This window comes from Thunnus thynnus, chromosome 19 (genome assembly GCF_963924715.1).
Source record: "Thunnus thynnus chromosome 19, fThuThy2.1, whole genome shotgun sequence".
NCBI lineage: Eukaryota > Metazoa > Chordata > Actinopteri > Scombriformes > Scombridae > Thunnus > Thunnus thynnus.
In genome coordinates, this window is record NC_089535.1 from 27,018,802 (window position 1) to 27,042,769 (window position 23,968).

The 23,968-nt window shown below is 40.9% G+C and overlaps 1 protein-coding gene across 1 annotated transcript in view; it reads right to left on the bottom strand.

Annotated features, from left to right (window-relative positions):
* Positions 1–23,968, bottom strand: part of dcc (DCC netrin 1 receptor) — a 193,189-nt gene that overhangs the window by 81,187 nt on the left and 88,034 nt on the right. The window contains exons 13-16 of the mRNA XM_067575272.1: positions 9,948–10,089; positions 6,891–7,001; positions 5,328–5,522; positions 2,826–2,921 (exon numbers count right to left, since the gene is read on the bottom strand). Coding sequence (XP_067431373.1) covers positions 2,826–2,921; positions 5,328–5,522; positions 6,891–7,001; positions 9,948–10,089 — 544 coding nt within the window. The remainder of the gene's footprint in view (positions 1–2,825; positions 2,922–5,327; positions 5,523–6,890; positions 7,002–9,947; positions 10,090–23,968) is intronic.

The window sequence follows — 23,968 nt, forward strand, 5'->3', positions numbered from 1 at the left end:
ACATCTATAGAACTCCAGATGTGTCTACATAAATCTATAGATCTCCAGATGTGTCTACATACATCTATAGAACTCCAGATGTGTCTACATACATCTATAGAACTCCAGATGTTTTCACATATTTCTACAGAACCCCAGATGTGTCGATATAGGTCTATAGAACTCCAGATGTGTCTACATACATCTATAGAACTCCAGATGTGTCTACATAAATCTATAGAACTCCAGATGTGTCTACATACATCTATAGAACTCCAGATGTGTCTACATACATCTATAGAACTCCAGATGTTTTCACATATTTCTACAGAACTCCAGATGTGTTTACATAGGTCTATAACAGTAGATGTATCTGTATTTCTATAGAGCTCCAGATGCAGAGATCCCTGATGAACTTCAGATGTGTCTATGTATCTCTACAGAACTCCAGATGTGTTGAAGTATATCTGATGGACTCCAGATGTCTTTACATACTTTTACAGAACTCCAGATATGTTTACAAATCTCTACAGAGCTCCAGATGTGCTACACATCATAACGGATATCAGATGTGTTTATATATTTCTGCAGAGCGACACGTGTGTCTACATGCTTCTGCAGAACTCCAGATGTGTTTATGTGTCTCTATAGAACCAAAGATGTGTCTAAACATGGTCCTTTGTTTATCCCAGCTGTCACAGCCACATGTTTACTTCCCATCCACACTACAATCACTCCTAAAATGCATCTTTAGACTCCTTCAATACTCTTTCATTAGAATTCATATATGTTTTATGGCCTGGTCTTTTTGGCAATATTTTGTTGAGTGAGTCATGTGTCTCTATGGATCTTTAGGTCATGGTAAAATAGGCGGTTCTACAGTGTTTTGCTGATATTCATCCCCAGCTGTAGGATGAAGACACAGAAGCAGAACTTTTATCAGGCTAATATCATTTAACCCTCTGCTGATGAACTTAAACATGACACATTATAAGCTAATTCAGCCAAAAGACAAAAAATGTTATGTTTCTGTTAATCTTATGTGTCTATCTCTCAATCTTTCTTTCTTTTTCTCTCTCTGCCATCATATATTTCTCTTTTTTGCTTCCCTCCTCTTTCAATGAGCTTTGATTAAAGTCCATCAAATGTCTCTCTCTGCCCCCACTCAACTGTTTTTCTCCCCCTCTCTGGATCCATATCTGACCTTCATGTGTCCTCTCTTGCACTTGCTCCTCCTCTTCTTCATGAAATCTCATTTAAAGACAACAAGTACAGGTAAAAACAATTTTGTAAAGGTTCACGGTAAAAACATCGTGTAACGAAGGTTAAGAAAACGCGGTGAGCTGATGAAGCGAGTGGTCTCTGCTGCTAGTTTTTGCTCTGACTATCATCACATCATGAAGGTTGAAAAACCTCAGAAATGTGGCGTTTTTATGAGAGTAATAAAGGATTTATGTCAGCTGCAGGCTGCTGGGTGAGCAGAGGAGGGCCGGCTGTTTAATTCATAAGATGAAACTTGGCTGTGAGTTGGATGTGTTTCATTTATCTCACTTCTACAGCCCATAGTCTGCAGGAAGAGCTAATGAGTCTCTCTCTCTCTCTCACACACACACACACACACACACGCACACACACAGACACACACACATATATATACTCCCACCCGCCCCCACAAGAAAAATGACAATATAGGTCTAAAATTCAGCCGGCAAAAACAACCTTTAGTTATGTTTATGCCATCTAGCAGCTGTAGTAATTGATCTGGGGAAGTGATGCAGTTCAGATGATGTCAATATAAGGTGACACATTTTCATATCAGGAGGTGGCGGGCTGGCTTTGGTGGATGGCAAAACGTGGACGTAGCTGCAGGAGATGCTTTCCATTTCCAACCGCGAGTTGGGACATTTTTTTAAAAAACCATAACGACGATTGTCCTGGTGTTGACTGTTGCCATGATGATGAAATTTGCATAATTTTAAGGAAACAATGATCTGTTTCTAACCCTAACCAAGTGGTTTTTGTGCCAGACCTTAACAACAGCATTGTGGTTTCACTGTGAAACATAATTTTTTTTTACTGCAGCTAGAGGTGGCATTAGAAAACACTCCTATGTGTTGTTCTGGAGGTACAACTGACCTATGTGGTTGTTTCATTATGTTGCCAACTCCTATGCACACAGTAATGACTATGGGTGTAAGCCGTACCTACAGTATGTGATATACACACACAGATGGGGTTTGACGTATGTGTGAAAACAGTTTCTTCAGTATAAATATTTCAGGACTTGGTGCTGTTGCATTCAGATTGAGACCAAACTGTCAGAGTCTGTCACTTTAAAGGCTTTTCCCACTGAATGAAAACTACAAGTAGCCTACAAACTTTATAAAGTCCTCACAAACATCAACTCAAACACACTGCTACTGCTACTCCTGATACTGCTGCTAATACTGCCAATGCTACTAGACTCCTACTGAGGCTGCTAATACAGCTACTGCTTTTACTAATAAAGATACTGATAATGCTTCTGCTGCTAATGTTGCTACTGCTACCCATAAAAGAGATAATATCACTTTATCCCTAGTACTACACATCTCTATCATATTCACATCAGTCACAGTTTACAGCACTCTTTTTTTTATAACGTTTGACTCTTTTAAGAATCAGTTTAATATAGTATACTGACACTGTAACAACCATCATGTCTGATATGATTATATATGTAACACGTTGTTATATCTGACACGTATCACAGCCTTGTATGTGAACACAACACCAGTGTGCTGTAAACACAGATTACTGTGATTATAATCATTGACTCTATTGTGTGTGTGTGTGTGTGACCCTACCGGTGAGAGATCGAGTGACGGCGCTCTCATACAGAGGAACTCCTTCTCCAGCGTTATTGAACGCCTTCAGGGAAATCACATAGTGCGAGCTGGGTTCTGAGAGAGAGAGAGAGAGAGAGAGACAAAGAGACACAGAGAGGCAGAGAGAGACATTTAACACTAAGCTAATACAGCATAATTATTATTTTTAGATTTGAGTGTTGAGATGTTTAACTTTATGTACTTCAGCAATACAAAGGAAAGTCAAAGTTAGCACAGTTTTTAAATTTCCTACATTCTTCCATCATCTACTTTGGCCTTACTATGATCACAGTGAGCTTCATCTATTATACAACCAACATGATAAATTCTAAAAAATATTATCTGACCCACAAGACACTCTTGTGGGTCAGATAATGAAAGAATATGACAATAACTTAATTCTGGTGGTTTGAGATTTAAGACATTTACAGTAGTTTGTTTCCACTTTTTTCCACTTAGAGAAACAGTGAAAGTTGTTTCCTCCATGTTTAACCTCCTTTCCTCAGTCCTGACCCGGCTTTGTCACACATGAAGGCAGCAGAAGTACGTGAAGACATGATGACTGCAGACATATGAATTGATCGTCATGCGGCGCCCTCGTCCTGTGTCGTCGTCGTTGATGTGATGATGCTGCATGTTCTCTCCGTGTAGCGTCAAAACCCTCGCATCAGTTAAACAAACACGCCCGCTCCGCTCCCCAGACGCCTCACCACGTGAATTAATGATCACCATGAATTATAAATGCCGTGTACATATGTGCACCCCGCTCCCATGTGTGCATGCAACACGACGGCTGGATTTTATTTTTCATTACTGTGCCATTATGAGACCTGAGATGGGAATTTTCATCCGCGTATAAAAAATTCACCCGATTTGTTATTGTCTTCTTTGGCATGCAAATTGCTTGTTGAGGCCTCTGGGGAGGATGTTTCCTCTTTTTTTTTTCGACCTTTCACAATTAGATTTCCACCTCAAGCAGCTTTCTTATTAAATTCCTTTAAATTATTGATTGTAATTAAACGGGGATTTCATCATCATAATGAATTAATAGAAGACGGGAATGCTGTGTCAATATTGACACTTTGTCAGCAGGATTCATAGAGGATGAACATATTAAACATTTGGTGTTGAGAAGCAGGTTGGAAAAATGAATTCATGGAATGATGAATAACTTTGGCGCTGATGAGACTGTTTGGGATGCAAGAGAACATGAGAAAAAAAGGGTTTGACTGTGATGGGCGAAAAAATATCTGATAAATCTTCTGCTCATAACCTTTGGATTCATCCCTGTCTCTCTCTCTGTCTCTGGTTCTGTTGACTAGTGTACTGATGTTACATCAGAGGTGTCAAACATCACTGCCACTAAGGCAAAATTAGGTCATATAACATCTTCTCCCACTTGTTGTTTGTTCCCCTAAAATATATTTTCAGAACTTTTTTGAGGGTGAAAGTAAGCTAGTTGACCTAGCTGCTACACAACTGTGACTTTGTGCTGTCTGTGATGGATGGATGTGGTGTGTCAGGCCATATGAAGTCCACAAATATGTGGACATGTCTTTCCAACTTTGAGAATTGTATAGCAGGCTTTGTGAACCAATCAGGACAGAGACTTTTTACTTGTACTTACTATACTGAGAAAATGGGCGGGCCGCATAAGGTCAATGACAGAGTCGGTCACTGGGACTGCTTAAAACCACTGTGACACGTCTGTAACATATGCTAAATGAAAGACTGACAGAACGTCATGGAGAAGTTTTACTCTTTAACAATGACCATGATATTGATGTTGGTCCATCTAAATTAAAACAAATGGATTATTTTTTATCATTAAACCTTTGCTATGAATTTGGACGTAACATTTTCATGCATTTATGACACTGTTGGACAGTCAGCTTTGCCAGTAGGGAGACATGAGATGTTTAATATTTCAGTTGTATGCTCTGCTGTGCGTTGTACTTGAATTATCTTTGTTTTTTTATGTGTTGTTTTTGAAAATGACCACAAAGATGAGAATACTACCCATCAATGCATACATGTTCATATTCATTTAACATGTCTGAGCAGTCCATGAATGTTACACACACTTCTGATGTCTACTTGTAGAACTTTAGGTTGTAAAAGGTTAAAGCTGTGATTAATCAAACAGTAAGGAAGTAAAATCAGCACAGTTAATGGTGTCTGAACAGCTAATTAAATCCATCAGCAGACTGCAGCAGACCTGTTGACTGCTTCATGCTCAATTTACCATGTTTGTTCTTTTTTACACTAATATGACATATAAATATCTCTGGAGGGTGTTAATGGAAATTGTTTTGTGAAGCGACATGGTTGGAAGAGACATTTTCCTGCTGTTTCCAGTCTCTGTGCTAAGCTAAACATGACCTGAACCAAACTCTACACAGGACACACAGAGACGAAACTAATATTAATCCTCTCCTGTGACTGTGACTTTGTTTCTTCCACCCTCATCTCCCGTCTCACCCAGGTTTTCGATGGAGTAGTATCTCTGCTTGCTGTCCACTCGGACCGTCTCAGCGTAGGGACTTCCCACTCCGTAGCCGATGATGTAACCTCGCACCAGGATGTTGGGGCTGAGCGGGGGAGTCCAGGACATGATGATGCTGTTCGGAAGCGGCCTGACGTGCAGAGAGCTGGGCTGGTCGGGCACCTGACTCTCTGCAAAAACACACACAACAAAACATCACACCGAAGAAGAAGAAGAAAACAGGGCGGTTGTAGTTCTCCTCAGCGTTTCTGAAGTCCTGGTGTATGACCTCCACCACCAGCGGTTTTAAAAGCTCCTAGCAGCAGCTGTAGCAGGTACTTAGAGCAGCTGTGGCTAACAGGTGCTAACCCAGTTAGCTGAGTATTAAGCCCTAATAAGCCCTGACACTTTGTGTTATTCCTCAGCAACAGATTAGATCAGATTAGCGTCCTCTAGGTCCTCGGGGAGAGACGCTTCATATCACTTTATTGAGTGATAATCCATTGAAATGAGATTTGCGTCTCCCTCTGTCCCAGCCTGGAAACACAGTTAGCATAGATGTGTTTGTTTTTTATCTCGGCAGCTTCCTGCTGACCAGAGCGTTCTCTTCTGAGCTTCAACCTGAGGTCAGCTTCTCTAATTATTCTACTAGAAATTTTAAGGTGATCAAACCCAAGAGTTTGCATCTTATTTGTTGGTTGTTTTTGCTTTGCTGTCTCTCTTCATTCTTTCATTATTTTCTTTAATTCTTTCGCTTTCTTTCACTTTTGCTTTTCATGGAAAAACATCTTCCTCAGGGATTATAGAAATCATCTGCTGACCAGACCTAAAGTGTTGGTTTTACTGGTTTCTTTTTGACTTTAGTAAAGCTGTTTTCCCATTCATGAGATTTCATGAATTGTTTTACAGAGGTCAAGTTGCGTATTTAATACATGTGGGGCTAAATGATGGTGGTGTTTTTTCCCTCGTGTTTTGAGCAGCAGTCTAGTGAGACCGTAATATTCATTTAACACCAGAATGGAGTTCTGATGGATGAAAAATGGTGAGACAACATTCAAATTTGTTTGGCACCCTAAACCAATATAGTTTATCCTCTTGAGAATGACTTTGCTTATCAAATGCCAGCTTACTGTCCTCTATGAATTAGGATATATGTAGTTTACAACAAAGACAATCTGAAGTGATGGTGATACTAAGAGGGAAGACCACATAAAGAGTTTTTCTAACTTGCTTTAACCTAGAAAATGGCATATATTATTTACATCCTATATTAATCATGTATAATTTAATTTGATTTTGGTCATCTCCTTTCCTGTTGTGTCCCATCTTGTCTTCCTTTCCCTTTCTCTCTGCTACCTCCTCCTCCTCCTCCCAGCTTTCCCATCCCTCCTCCCTCCCTCCCTCCTCCCCTGAGGCAAATCTTCTCTCCATCCATCCATCTCAGCCCTTAACTGGTTAAATATTTATGTGTGTGTTGGGACAGTAGAGGTATTTACATGCTGTTGTACAGATCACTGCTCTCACAAACACACACACATGCTCTCTCTCTTTTTTCTTACCGTCCAGGTCGTTCTCTGGCGTCTCGGCGGTGTACCAGTCGCTGGCTGGACCCGTTCCATTGGCCGTCATGGCTGCTACCTGAAAACTGTACTGACTGCCCTTCTCCAGACCTGCAGAGGGAGAGAACATGTCATTATAACTGACATTTAGATACCAAAATCATTTATATGTAAACTATATTGGTGTTCACCTGTGATTTCTATAGCAACAGGCGTAATGGTACGGAAGCAGAAAAATGGACAATGCTGCTGCTTCCAAGAGTATTTAAATCTATTGGAAAATTTGATTTGAACATTTATTTCACTGTTCATGACATTGACATTTAGGAGTGTGAAAGGTACAAGCCTGTCTGCCTAACCCTAACCCTAACCCTAACCCTAACCCTGGCCATAACCCTAACCCTAAAACTGAAGGGGAGAAGTTAACTACGACTTCCAAGGTGCATTTCAGTAAGAACCATCCAATGGCAGCTCAAAATTCTGTTGTGTGCTCTGCTAACGTCGAGCTGAAGCTAAACATTTCACTTATTATAAACCTGATAAAACATTCAGTAGTTTAAATAGATTTGTTTTCAGATTCTGGATCAGTTTGGGATAAATTCAGTAACTATGGTGACTTAATATTTGTTCCCAAGTGTTCTACATTTTTTACTACTTTCCTTTCATTTTTGATTCACTCCTCTGATTGGCTTCGTCTCAATGGCAATGGCAGTTGAAGCTCATTGGTATCATAGTATTTAGAGTCATCCAGCACATCAAACAAAGCTGATATCTAAAACGTATGGCCATAATATAAATACAGTATCCAGGAGACTGAAGCGCTCCTGTTGAGACAACTGAGGCTCTTCTGTGTGGAATTTGCATGTTCTCCCTGTGCCTGCGGGGTTCTCTCCAGGCGCTCCAGCTTCTGTCTATCTCTATGTGTCAGCCCTGTGATTGACTGGCGACCTGTCCGGGGTCTAATCCGCCTCTCTAGAGGAAAAGTGGTGTAGCTAATGGATCGAGGGATAGATGGATGGAGATGAAATGAGAGTTTGCATGCGAACTTGAGTCATGAATCTAATGACTTTTTTGACTCTTGATTGGACAAAATGAAAAGACATATGACTCATGACTTAACTTAGATTATAACCTTAAGTGTGGTCAACAAAAAATGGATGATAACATGCAAAACTTTTAGCTCAGAAATGACACAGGAATAACATAACATACATGATCAGTTTGATTTTTAAGTGTAAGTGAAAGTAATCAATAAAAAAATAGAAAAAAAGCTTTCATTGTTCCTTTAAATTCACTATTACTCTCTTTGTAAGTTTAAAATGTTATTAAATGTGGTGAAGAGCACATAATGACTTGTTTGAAACAAGAAAGTTTAGGAATTGGACTTGATTTAGAGCTTGTTGGTCTTGACTTGGGACTTATCAGTAATGACTTGGGACTTGTTGGTCTTGACTTGTGATGTGACTCTGGACTTCATAGCCAAGATTTACATGTGACTTAGAAAACAATGACATTGATTTTACAATTGGGTGAAATACTTCCAGGACCAGCAGCTCCTCCTCTTTCACCGCTCTATTCAGAATGCTTTGTTAGTTTATTTAGCAATGCGGCAACAAAGTGTGGAACTCTCTAAATTAATGTTTCTTAACAGCATTGGTTTCTGGGCTGGCAGTTGTCTTCTCTCCTGAAATTGGTTTGGACACAGGACCTTATTTCATTTAACCAGTTTTTGTTTTCCACTTTATTAGTAGAAGTGTAGAGCCTAAAGAAGCCAGATTGCCTCTGGAACATTTTTAGTGTGAACCTATTTTAATTCTAATTTTTGCTGAAATAACAAGTCAGATAGAGAGCAAACAAACAGATGAGTTTAAACCTTTTGATTTTCATTCTCTCTGACTGGAGATGTAATCATTGTTGTCACTTCTGAGTCTGCTGTGTGGTGTAAACTGAAGAGTAAAATTAATGAGCTAATAAAGGTTTAATCTGTCATTCTCTTCATCTCCTCAGTGAAGCTTTTTTTATGTATTGAAATTTAGTTTTTTATTCTCAGACAGTGACCAGGAGTGATTACTGCTGACAACCTCCCCCCCTCCCCCTCTCTCTCTCTCTCTCTCTCTCTCTCTCTCTCTCACACACACACACACACACACACACACACACACACACACACCTGCCACTGGGGAATGAATTTCTGAGCGGACAGACAGATGAAGATAACCATCGGTGGAAAATAATGAAAAGGAAGATCAGTTTCATTTAAATCCTGCAAGCCTCAAATTGAAATAATAGCTGGTGGCAGTTTGAATGCAGACACACACACACACGCACACACACGCACACACATGCACACACACATGCACACACGCAAATTCATGCAAATGCAGATTTTCTGTCACAGAGGGAAATGGGCATACATACAGATACTGTACATGCTGAACAGAAAAAAACAGGTACACGCAGAAATTAAGCTAAAGCTCACACACACACACACACACACACACACACACACACACACACACACACACACACAATACACATCTTGAGGATATGAATCTTCTCTTTGTCTCTGAGACAGACACTATTTGGAGGATCCTGTTGGGAGGACTTGACAGCATTCATCTATTAAATCGTCCTTATATCTCCACAGTCAATTTAAGCATCTTGGCTTTTAAGAACATTCAAGGTAAATGTTAAAGGACACATCTGGTCATTTTCGATATTTTTCTTGTTGCCAACAAATCCTACAATGAATTAATCCTGCTAACAAGTATTAAGTATTATGTGTGTATTAAAAGCCTGTTACTGCTTATTCTTCTGTGCCATGTAGCTACATTGTTGTCCAAAAAACGATTAAAATCTCTACACTAAATGTGTATTAATCCACTGCTGAAAATAGTCCCAAACAAATGTACTATTTCCTCCAGTCTCAGTAACAATCACTAAAAACTACAGTTCCCAGCTGTTAAAAGAAATTACTGATCTTTTCTTTTAAAACTTCAGCTGAACTTCCAAAGTCAAACTAAATGAAAGAGAATGAATCCACCTGCGGAGCCTCACCTGTGAACAAATACCAGAAGTTGTTGGGTTCTATGGCCTCCTGGTCTCCACGGCGACCGGTCTTTCTGTATTTGATCTTGTAAGCGGTGATGATGCCGTTTTGGGCGCTGCGCGGAGGTGGCTGCCATGACACCTTGATGCTCTGGAAGACAAGAAGAAACAAAGATTAAGTAAGTTAAACCAGATGCAAATAATCTTCTGACTGAGGAAGCAGTGAACAGCTGCCTGCTGCTGTGTAGCCAGCAAACTATCTAAAATGACTTCAACCACCTGTCATCACCATGTAACATCAAGATACAGTGAGTATGTTTGACTATGTTTGTGTTTTCATCACAGCGAGGTGTGAAACTGGACTGTTAAGTCTGATCAGGGATCGGCAGAGAAGCACATCTGGTTTCTGTTGTGTTTCTATTTTTGTTCGGATGAGTCTGATGCTGAGCTGGTGTCTGTGTGTGTTACTGAATCCTTCCAGTTAAAGGGTGTGGTGGTTTGAATTTCGCTGCGTGCTCGAGTGTGTATCTGTGTATATTTATTGCATATATTTCTGAGAGTGTGTGTGTGTGTGTGTGTGTGTCTGTGTGTGTTTCTGTGTATGTTTGGGTGTGTGTTCCATGAATTTTAATTGCTTTATTTGCATGTTAACAACCCACCTCTGACACACACACACACACACACACACACACAGCAGATGTTTGCTCGGCCCCCAGTGTGCTCTGCTCTGTGAGGCAGCTGCCATCAACCATCCTGCTGATAGACTCAGTATGACCCTGTGTGTGTGTGTGTGTGTACGTGTGTGTGTGTGTGTGTGTGTGTGTGATAGGTGGGCTGAACGTTAATGAATGAAGATTAATGAATTAGAAAAGTAGAAAAAACATATTTGATCCATCCCTATCTCTCTCTCTCTCTCTGTTGCATCCACCTGTCTCGACCTCTTTCTCTTTAATGTCTCATGTATTATCTCTTTACCTCTATTACCACTATCTCACTTCATCATTATCAGTGACGTTGGAAGAAATTCTGTGACAAAATCAGGAAGTGTATTCAATAAAATAATCTTAAATTGGCTCTGTTATATACAGTATTAATAGACACAATGTCAAATATTAACATCCTATATTGATGGCTGCAGTAATAATGCACAAGCCCCTGTGAATGGCACCCAGCTGTGAGGTTATGTAGGGTTAGGGTGATTGCAGGTCACACACACGCTTGCCAAATTTATTTGAGCTATTAGGTCCGATGAAAATTTAAAGTCTTGAAGAACTGCATACTGTTAGGGCAGCAGTCATCTGGCATCTACAGTAATATAACCTGCAATTCAACAATTCAGCCGTTTTTTTGTCATCTATCTCACACATGTCTGACATAACAGATACGCTTCTATTCTAATCAATACCACTATCAACACAGGCTGTATATCGGCTTGTATGTTTCACTTACAATGTACAAGTATATACACATAATTGCAACCCAAACAGGAGTTTTTACACTTCAATTCCAATTTCTTCTATTTAAACTGCTTGGTTGAGTGTTGGGCTCTCAGCGCCACCAGAGCATGATTGACTTACACTCAATACTGCTCCTGAACGAATCTCGTGTAGACACTGATGAAGAACTGAAAATGCTGCTCTGCTAAAGTGCTGCTCTCACTACGCAGCATGTGTAGACATTGTGTAATGTTCATGCTCTATGGTACCAAAAATGAGCAAAGCCTGAAGAGCATTTTTTTTTTTAGCGTACCCCCTCGGTGAGCGATTATTATTATCATCAGTGGAATGAGTGGAGCATCATTTTGGAACACGCTATCCAGTACTCTTAGTACATCCAGTGTTTGCTGTTTGGCAGAAGAGCTGAGTTGAACCACAGTTCAGATTTTCTTTTCATCAGTTTCATTGTCTACCTCACACTGTTGCACCGGATGACATGTTGCTTTATTACCGTGAACACACAGATTGTAGTTTATTAAGTCTGAATCCCACACAAACACACCGCCCTGCTTCCAGAAACACTCACACGAGCACCAAATGTGTATTAATCTTCTGCTGAAAATGCAATACTTCCACTCGCTTGAGTAGCATTTGCTAATAAAAAGAAAAAAAAAAAAACTACAATACCCAGCTGGTTTAGGAAATTAGAAGCTTTTTTGTAGAAACTAAATTATATATTTGGGCGCTGTTTTTTTTTTATTTTTTAAATTTTAATCTTCAGCAGGAAGCAGGGGGCTTGGGGCTGAGTGCAACAGACTGGGTAGGGATGTCAGATAGTACAGAGAGATGTACTAATACATGTCTGGTCCAATATTCAGCAACAGCATGTACTGAAGTGGATTCTCATTTAATACAAAACATGCGCAGTGCAGAACCAGACGGCCACTTACACATGTACAGATTGTATCACACACATTCACACACACACACACACACACACAGACTGAAGGTGTGTGTTTCCCTCCATCAGCTGTGGTGTAAGTCATCGGGCCAACGAGCAGTTTAAATATTCAGCCAGTGTTACTGAGACAACGGCCACAGAGGATTTCATTAACATTTAGCTGCACCTGTTCCCTCTGCTGCTCCTCATCCTGCTAATTGATTACAGCAGAACTGATTACTGAGAGGGAGGAGGGAGAGGAGAAGAGAGGAGAGACAGAAGGAGGGAGAGAGGGAGAGAAAGAAATGGACAGATTTAATCAATGTATGTTTGCCAAATTCCTCCATAGATTCTCTTTCTCTGTCGCTCTCTCCCCCTCTCTGGTGCAGTGTCGCCATGTGCTTCATTAACTAATTAGCCACTTTGGCAGGACACAGTTGGATGTGAGGTCTCCGTGGAAATGAATATTTTGTATCAAAGTTAAATCCATGATGAAGTTCATCCATAAATGAAGTTAAATCCATGTTGGAACAACTCCCACAGAGATACAAAGAGGCAAATCATGCATGAAGGATGACAGCAAGTCTCTACCTGGAGTTAATACTCCTCAACAACAACAGGTTCAACAACAGGAACAACATCACTGGAGTTGATCCTTAGCACTTTTCACTAGACTGCAAGTTAGATTACTGTTACTACTATTAATAATCTTTATACCATAATATATCATACCATCTGCCATGAGTGCTACTGCTACCATTTCCATTACTGCTGCTACTAATGCTACTCCCAGTGCTTCTACTGCTATAGTACTGTTGCTACTAACACTGATAATACTGCTGCTGATACTGATATTACTGCTGCTGCTATTACTGCTGCTGCTACTGATATTACTGATGCTACCTCTATTACTGCTGCTGCTACTATTACTGCTGCTGCTACTGATATTACTGATGCTACCTCTATTACTGCTGCTGCTACTGATATTACTGATGCTACCTCTATTACTGCTGCTGCTACTGATATTACTGATGCTACCTCTATTACTGCTGCTGCTATTACTGCTGCTGCTACTGATATTACTGATGCTACCTCTATTACTGCTGCTGCTACTGATATTACTGATGCTACCTCTATTACTGCTGCTGCTATTACTGCTGCTGCTACTGATATTACTGATGCTACCTCTATTACTGCTGCTGCTACTATTACTGCTGCTGCTACTGATATTACTGATGCTACCTCTATTACTGCTGCTGCTACTGATATTACTGATGCTACCTCTATTACTGCTGCTGCTATTACTGCTGCTGCTACTGATATTACTGATGCTACCTCTATTACTGCTGCTGCTACTGATATTACTGATGCTACCTCTATTACTGCTGCTGCTATTACTGCTGCTGCTACTGATATTACCGCTGCTACTGCTATTACTGCTACTACTGCTACTGCTATTACTGCTACTGATATTACTACTATTGCTGCTACTGATGTTGCTGCCACTGCTACTGCTATTATTGATGCTGCTGCTATTACTGCTGCTGCTACTAATATTTCTACTACTGCTGCTATTGATGTTGCTGCCACTGCTGCTGCTACTGATATTACTGATTCAACCTGTATTACTGCTGCTGCTACTAATATTACTACTACTGCTGCTATTGATGTTGCTGCCACTGCTACTGCTATTACTGCTGCTGCTACTGCTATTACTGCTGCTACGGATATTACTACTGATGCTAAGCTATTACTGTTGCTACTGATATTACTGCTGCTGCTAATGCTATTACTTCTGCTACTAATACTACTGTTCCTGCAGCAACAGCTACTATTAGTGCTGCAACTATTGCATTATTATTATCATTATTATTTTTATTATTATTTTTATTGTTATTTCAGATGTGTTTGTGATGCTTAAGTTTGTCTCCAAAGTGAACCATCTCATTGGCCGACATCAGATCTAAATTGTATATTATTATTGGTTGTCCACTCTTCACATGCTGCTGACAGAGCAGCTGGACCACAGTTTGCTGTGTTCATTAAGTTGGTGAGTTTCATTTCTTTAATAGCGCTGACTGAACTAAATGGGCTCCATGGATCAATTAAGCAGGTTTCAGATGTACTTTCTTTCCTTGTGTGAATTAGAGGTGAAATAGCCTCAGGCTGCTCTGTAACACCTCTGCTTTTTTTCTTTCTGAGAAGAGCAGAAAGTGTTGGGAGCAGAAATCCTCCTGCTGCTGCTTTGTATTCAGATGTAGCTGACATTGTAAAGCAGCAGGGCAAGCAAAGCCATGGCCTCTCCACCGTCTTCAAAAAGGCCGTGAGCCTCTGTCTGTTTTTCCCCTCAGAGGAGATGAGGAAAATGCAGGGAGGTCTGCAGAAAGCTAATGAAGATAACATGGAATAAGTACAGATAATAACCTAAACAGCAGTGATAATGACAAGAACCAGAAGTGTCTGAGGGAAACTTAAATAAGACAGTAAACACAGTAATGTTGGTTACATGCCGTAACCCCAGATTCTATGAGTATAGGCATAGCCCTCGAAGAGCTGTTGCTTTTATCACTACGCACATGCACAGTTGTTAAGATTTATACACAATTTATTTATGCACAAGTGCCCCTCTCAGGTCTGCATCCCCAGTATATAAGACCTGAGATCTGCTCCCAAATAAGCCAACTTTTTCTTCAGCTGACGTTGGTGGAGCAGTGGGCCCTGGATCTTAGTGGGCATTACGCTATGTAACCAAAGTTCACCCTCTAAGAGCTGTCACTATTGGGATAAGGGCAAAGATGGATGTGGTCAATGCTCCACTGAACCACCACAGTCCACATGCATTTTACACACACTAGTTAACAGCCCCATAAGTGCAGTGCACCATAAGATAAAATGACATAAGCTGTGCCATGGTCCTCTTCCACTATAGGCCCTGTGTGAATAGTCAGAGTGAAAGCGTTACACTTCATTCACATGACACTCCCATTGCTGTGAGAGAACAGGGACGATAATTATGCACCGTAAAAAGTCCCAAACACAAGCAGAGCAGGGACGAGAGGGTGAATAGCTCACTAATCCATGATGATGTGAGTAGAGGAGGATACCACATGGCAAGTGCAGGTGCGCACAGTGAGTGCACAAGCACACATTTCACACACAGTGAACTTATGTTGGGAGAGCGGGCATGGACAGTTGTTACAAACAAGTTAAAAGAGAGTTTTTAGTATATGCCAGCTTGAGGCACATATAATGGCTCTCTACCAAGATGAGTGTGTGCGCGTAATGTGTCCAGAGCTGAGAGCGTGTCACTGACCATTGAGCACATTCAACACAGAATGAGTCAGAGAGGGCTCAGTCATGACGCGCAGGTAGAACCGAATAAAAGGACGACGTGAAGCCCATGATGCTGCTGCACAATTTTCTACCATTGCCATTCCTCTGAGAAGAGCTGTGGAGGAGGACAAAGACCTCACAGAGTGTTCACAGATACGGGGGATCTACCCCCACTGCGACACATGTGATAGCATCACACAGCCACTGGACGAAGTGCTGTTTCATCAAGGGCTTCTGCTGCGAATGCTCTCTGTAATGTACAAATAGCTGCTGTTTCTGTCTGAGGCCTGCTGTGCACGCACAAGGCAGAGTTGGTGTGACGTTTCTTCTCTTTCACTCCTGTGAGGAGGACTGAAGAAACCGTCCATGGGGAATATCTCTTGATCTAAAAGAGCTGGTTATGACCTTGGGCATGAATGTGGGATTTGGCTGCAGAGTGGCTGTGCTCCCGTCTTCTCTGATAATGAGACAAGACGGGGAGACCGAGAGCGCACATAAGTCACTTACTCTTTTTGCTGAAGTCAGGGCTGGGAGAAGTGCTGTCTTTAATGACAGTAACTTGAGAGAGATTTGCGGAAGTGACTCGAAAGGCAGTCCACCCAGAGTGTGTAACACCAGAGGTAATTCCCACTGCAGTGCCAAGAGTGCATGACAGATCTCTGTCTTCTGACTCTGTTTAGGAAGTGCTTAACCAGCAGGTGCACAAAAACAGATCTCTCTTCATAGCCTTCATGAAAGGATGAAATGGCTGCAGCATATGTTTTAAATGTAAATAGAGCCAGATTTCTATGTACTAACAGCTGGATGAAAGTTAACACAAGATAAAGGGCACGATGTGGGATCTGAGCCCTTCTCCACAGCCCAGCGCTGAGAACAGGCTGTAGTAGAAGGGGCCCCCTGGATAATGCATACCACTGCAGGGGGCAACCCTAATCTCTCCACATACTCCCATTCAGGGCCTAGGCCCATAACTGCTGGCCTATCACTGGAGTGTAGGATTGAGCTGTCCGTCTGTGAGAATGCATTTCTGTGCTGCAAGAGTTGCCAATAACCTGAATACATGGTTGAAGGCAAGGAATCAGGGGACTGGGGAAAAGTGTAAAGGAGCTTTGGGCCACGGCCAGTGAGAGACGGCATCCACTCGCAGTAGAAGATCATCTAGTGCGCTCATGGAGAATCATAACGTGCACTGTGCATCTTCTCATGAGGCAAATAGATCCACCTCTGCTTTCCCTAACCTGTCCCACACAGATATACAGAGTACTGCTTGAAAGTTTGTGAACCCTTTAGAGTTTTCTCTATTTCAGCATAAATATGACCTAAAATGTGATCAGATTTTTGCAGTAGTCCTAAAACTGAATAAAGGGAACCCAATTAAACAAATGAGACAAAAAACATTAAACTTTTTCGTTTACTTATTGAGAAAAATTATCCAATCTTACATATTTGTTTAAGGCAAAAGTACGTGGACCCTTGCTTTCCCCTTTTGCAGCAACAGTTTCAACCAAACTGTTTATCAGCCCTGAACATTGGCTTAATAAAGGAATTTTAGTCCATTCCTCCTTACACAACAGTCTCAACTCAGGGATGTCGGTGGGCTTCTTTGCATGAATTGCCCACTTCAGGTCCTTCCACAGCATTTCTATATGATTAAAGTCAGGACTTTGACTCGGTCATTCCAAAACATTAACTTTCTTCTACTTTAACCATTCTTTGGTAGAACGACTTGTGTGTTTAGGGTCGTTGTCTTACTGCATGACCCACTTTCTGTTGAGTTTCAGATCACAGACAGATACTTTGCCATTTTCCTGTAGAATTTTCTGGTACAACTCAGAACCCATAGCTCCTTCAATAATTGCAAGCTGTTCAAGTCCAGAGGCAGCAAACTCCACCAAACCATGATAATGTCACCACCATGTTTCACAGATGGGTTTAGGTTCTTATGCTGGAATGCAGTGTTTGCTCATTGCCAAACATAAAACTTCTCATTCAAGCCGAAAAGTTTGATTTTGGTCTCATCCATCCACAGAACATTTTTCCAATCACCTTCTGGCTTATCCACGTGGTCTTGAGCAAACCGTAGACGGCAGCAATGTTCTTTTTGGAGAGAAGTGGCTTTTTTCCTTGCAACTCTGCCATGCACACCACTGATGTTCAATGTTCTCCTGATGGTGGACTCATGAACATTGACTGTAGCCACTGCAAGAGAGATCTTTAGTTTCCTCGATGTTACCCTGGGGTCCCTTGTAGCCTCCCGGACTATTACACGTCTGCTCTTGGTGTGATCGTTGTTGTTCAACCTCTCCTGGCGAGGGTAACAATGGTGTTGGATGTCTTCCATTTGTACACGATCTGCCTGAAAGTCGACTGTCCAAACTCTTCAGAAATGGTTTTGTAAATCTTTCCAGCCCGATGAACATCAACAACTCTTCTTCTAAGGTCCTCAGAAATCTCCTTTGTTCGAGACATGACACATTTCCACAAACCTGTGTTGTGAAGATCAGGCTTTGATAGTGGAGACCCAAATTTCTCTGCTTCAAATAAGGCAGAGCCTCCCAGACCCACACTTGATTGTCAAACCATTGATTGAAACACCCGACTCTAATTTACCTTCAATTGAATTGATAATGCTAGAGGTTCACATATTTTTGCCATGAACAAATATCTAACATTGGATCATTCCTCAATAAATAAACAAACAAGTAAAAGGATTTTGTCTCACATTTGTTGAATTCATATCTCTTTATCTAGTGTTACGACTTTCATGGAAATCTGATCACATTTTAGGTCATATTTATGCAGAAACAGAGCAAATTTTAAAAGGGATCACAACCTTCAAGCAGCACTGTTGTCATGTTGTCTGTCTGTACCACCACATGCTTTTCTGTCAGTAGTGGGGCAAGGTGTTCCAGCACTTTCAGCACCGTGGACTGCCTTTATTTCCACTGTACACAGTGGAAACAAATTGATCTTTAGTGACGGGTGGGTGGTTCTGAAACGGACAATTGTGTCTGGCAGTTTCCATTAAAAAAAACCACATTCCCTGCATCCCATCATTGCCGCCGCGGTTTGCAAGGTGGCTTGGCTTAGACCAGGTGCAGGCTGGGAGTTGGCCCCTGGTAGCAGGACAGCATGGAGCTTACTGATGCAGTACCATCAGCCATGCCTTGATCCGGGCCTGCGCCACTGTTGCAGCCATGGAGAGGGTCAGGATAGCTGTCATCACTTTCTCAATGTCTGTTGCCATCTCCAGACGGTGTGCACTGGGCTGTGCAGCCATGGCAGAGACAGTGGAGAAGAGCAGTATGATGTTATAAACTGTTGCTGTCTGGGTGGCACACTGATGAGCGCGATAAGTGAGGCAGGCGGTGACATGATCCCAAGGAGAAGGCGGTGTAGGTTTACATCTGCTGAAGCCTAATGATGCCTGGGAGGTCTTGGAAGAGAGCCTATGCTGGCAGACAGTTGGCCGATGGGCCGTGGTGAGGCGGGAGACAGTCACACATGCGGGGCTCCGTTCTCGCTGACGAACTCCAGGTCTCCCATTGTGGAGAGGGGAGAGCAAGCGATGGAGGGAGCTGAGCCATCGGACTGCACTGTGCACCCCTACCAGGCTGGGTCAGTTGAAATATTTCCAGTGCTTCTTCGACCGTATAGCTTGCAAGGTTAGCCCAGGCGCTGTCTCCATCACCTTCTACTTGCAGTGCTGAGAGGGCATCTGCTCGCCACTGTAGCTCCATGATGGGCAGGTGAACACAGAAGGAGCACACGGCCCGGGAGTGAGCGCTATCCTGGCATACTCTGCACTGAGGTACATCTCACAATGGGTGTGGAGGTCACATCCACCTGCTACATGATGCACATTTCCTTATTTGGACATCACTCCCGGACTTGAGGGCGTTTCCCAGAGATAAAGCTGAGCTACTGACATGTGTGAAGTGCTTCCAAGGGACTCTTCCCCTTCTCCTATCCACAAAGTTATGTTGTAAAAATTAGGCAATAAATGAAAAGTGCAAAGCAATTATCGCCTTTGAAGTTCTTCCCTACGCCTTACATAATGTGCTGTCTCTGTGTTATGGGTGTATAAATACATGCAGGTCTGTCTATGCGATTGCTATGAGCAAAGTTTTAGCTCAGTAGTCACAGTCGTCTATGATCTGGGAGACTCAAGTTAAAGACTCGGTGTGGGGACCTCCTTAATAACAGTTTATTCATAAACATTTATTTTAACACACTAATATCCTAAAATTAAAAGTGTAATAAAAACAAAAACAGGATTTTCAAGCCTATTTCCACTTTTATTCGAATACAAATACAAATATAAATAATTTTGCTGCCTCAACAAATATAGATACAAATACAAATACTAGGCTCTCTGCACATCCCTAGTCATGACCCCTGCGAATGACTCGTTTCACTATCAGAATTTTATCCATTCGTTCCGAGCACCTTTTGAAAGTCTAGAAGAGTCACATGATTGAACCGTTTTATCCCCATTCAAGTCATCCAGGGGGCTAAACTGGAAGTTAGCTGTCTCAGCCGGCAGAAGTCCCTGGTGAGTATGCTCAGTGGGTGGATTGGGCCTTCAGAGCATGCGCAGTATGTTTTAATTTGTGTAATTTCTTTACAGCAGGAAGTGTTTTTTTGGCTTCATGCGCCACTGAGCAACTTTCACAGGAATGAACAGGGCACCGCCTCCGACACTGTATCCAGTTCTCTTTGATGATCTTTAATGATCCATGGGTGAGACGCTGAGCCAAAGACATATCTTCTTTCTTCACTTCCTTAACAGGTGACTGCATCAAACACTGAAGAAAAAATGGGGAGCAGATCTCAGGCCAAGCCGGGGATGTGGAACTGAGAGGGGCAATTGTGCGAGCACAATGGTGCGAAATAAATCTTCACGACTGTGTATGCTTGCAGAGATAAACCCAACAGCGACAGCTCTTAGAGGGCGAAGCCTAGACGATAACAGAACAATACTGCTAATATTACTTCTTCTAATGCTGATAATGATTACATTTCTCATACTTCTACTATTGCTACTGTTTACTTCAAACTGGACCTTCAAGTAGGTTACAATTGGGCTTACCATATGAGTTACTTAAAATTCAAAGTTATGAAAATGCACCGTGAAGTTAATTTAATTAGCAATCTGTAGTTAATTAAGTTAACAAATGAAAGGAAACAACAAAGCCTCCTATTATGCTGATGCAGGACATGGCACTGGTGCATTTCAGTGAAGAAATACAGTCAGTTTTTTTGTATTTCTAGCTGTACTTTGACTCTTTGTACCACTGCAGTTTTCCCCAATCGATGGATAAAAAAGCTTTAAAGAAAAACAAAACTTTAAACTGAAACTGGAATTAATTCAGTGGGTTGTGTTCCGTTTCAGTATGCAGAGCTGCAGTGAGAGCTGCATACAGAACACCTCATCCACCCTGTGACCTACACACACACACACACACACACAGGGCCAGGTGAGTAAACACTCCCTGAATTCAATCTGTGATTGTTTGTTCATGTCCTCTGGGTGAGAGCTGCAATCACATCAACTGTGTGTATGTGCTTGTGTGTGTGCGTGTGTGTTAATGTCCTCTGGGTAAGGAGCAATCACACGGAGGGCAGACTGTCTCTATTTGCTGTGCAATACAACATGCAACACCATGCTGCAACATGCAGTGTGTGTACATGTGTGTGTGTGTGTTTTCAGAAAATAAACAGCTGTTAGGTTTTAGTTCAATATATAGGAAGTACAGACAGAGGTATGTTTGAGCAGTTGGTTCCCAGTGTCCAAAACATATTAAAAAAAATATGAAAAATACGAAAGGTGGAGAACAAAATCTGAGTTACTTTATTGTTTACATGTGATGTAGGCTGATGTTTTTTAATTACTGTCAGATTTTTTTTTCAATAACTCAAAAAGCAAAAGTACACCTCTGTTTTACTTTTTACCTTCTTATATATGGGAAAAAACACAACACTCACCTGCTGACGTGCATACATGTTACCATGGTTACCACATAATCTTGCATAATTATATAGATCACTCAAGGATGAAATTTCCACTGGGGATGGGGAGCTATGATGTTTCCCCTCTCATTTTAGAAGCCTGTTTCTGCCCCCTTCCCCCTACTTTTACAGTTTCATTCTGATTTAGTCTAAAATCTCTCTAAATGGTGTCCTCTGACTGTCCAGTTGCCAGGGTATTGTTGCCCTTAGATACGCCTCGTAGGCTACATACAGGGTACCGTACCCTGTAGCTGTTTCCCAAATCCATACACACTAATTGTTAGCAGTGTTTGAGTATGTACCGTCTCAACTCAAAATTAAGTTTAAAACAGTTGTTTTGTAGACTAAAAGCTCTTGATTTTTGAGGGTGCTATTGATGAACACTACCCCTCCCACAGTGCAATACACAAAGGAAACCATTAAAAAACTCACAGCTGGAAAACACTGAAATTAATAGGTTTAAGAATACCTAAGAAAACAAAAAATAACAATGGAATAATTGAAAATACCTTTTTGTCTTTGTCTTTTTGTTTTGCAGTTGCATGTATTACATTCCATCTGCTAGTAGAAAACCATGTAGTATGCTGTATACCAACTGCAAAAAACACTATACAATAAAGATTAGTATATATTGTAGTACATAATTTATACAGTTAGTATGTAGTATGAAATGAGGGCACAGCTTGTTTTTGGTAGAGATTATTGTGCTTGTATACCACCTGAGAGGAAGACCTGCAGACAGTACTCAGGGCTGAAAAACAACCACCTCCACATGTTTTTAGGATCTAAAAAAAATATTTATGCTACATTTTAATATACAGCTAATATTCTCTAACATGTCCAGTTCAAGACATAAGTCTTGAATTGGACATAAGTAAAAAATAAGGCAGTAAAGGACAGCGCTCTACTTTGTTAAGATACAAATACCACTTTATCTTAATTAAATGTGACTTTAAATAGTGCAATGCAATATTAATAAATCTTTTCTAGTACGTTTAATTTATTTGTTGGACTACAGTTACTATGCAAGGCATAATAACTAATTTCATCATAATGTATTATTTACTAGACTGCTATAAATGCAGAGAATACATTTAATACATTTAGAGCACCATTTGATTTTAAAAGTTAATAAACCTAATTTATGGTAAAATGTTTTACTTAACGAATTATATGATAATGTACATATACAAATACATATTAAAAAAGTCAGTAAAAGAACAACAAAACAAAATTCTTTCTTACTTTCTGCCTTTAAGACAGCAAGCATCATAGGAACTGTAGTTACTGAATACTAAATATAAAATCATTGTTTTATCTTTGTTGCAGTAAAACAGTATACTCAACAGTATATGTTTATTTATCTCAGAATACAGACAGAAATCCTCAGGAACATTCTACAGAAAAAAAGGCATGTTTTCAGTTAAATCTCATGACTTCCAGCTCACAGGACTCCGTCCAGTCAGAGCTTGGCTGTTTGCTGCTCTGTCTAATTAGGAGTTGTGCTCCTGATGAGGTGGGCAGAGCTTCAGGCGACACTGGAGTAATTTGATTCAGAGGAGAAGACAGTTCAAGTATGAAACAGAGCTGATGAACAACAACAAACCGATAATTATGTCTCTGTTTCTGTCTCTGAAGGTGTAATCCCCTTTCAACGATGGCTCCACACCAAACATCAGAGCGAAGGAATCTGAGATGTTTAACGGTAATTATTTGCTGTTGTATGACATCATCACAGGTGTGTGACAGTCAGAACAGCTGGTGTTTCAAGCATAAATATATTGAAAAGATGAATGGATGATTTCACAAAGTGTGTGCTTTGTGTAGAGAATAACTGCACGAATAACTAGCTGACCCAACATACGAATGAACAAATGACTAAATGAATGAATGAAAGAAAGACAAAACCACAGAATGATCAGAAACCAGAAAGTCTCTCTCAAACCAACAAATACAACCACTCCGATTTTTAAAGCCTCAATTACATCCGAATTACAATAAATTGTTGGTGTTTGTTTTGAATTGCTTATTTATTTGGTCAAAACTGAACCAACAAAAAGAATATATATATTTTGATTTACTTTTCTGCAGTGATAATGGCATTTTCCTGGGGGTATGAATTTCAGTATTGACCAACAATATCAGTACTGTGATTTCATTGGCGTAGTATCTATCTGAATGGTCATTTAACATTTTTTGTAATATCACTTCAATTCCAAAGGCCTAAATATAACAGCTAGGGGAGCAACGTCATTAGCCATTGTTCCACTTGTGATTTGAACACTCCGTACATCATGTTGAATCCTTGG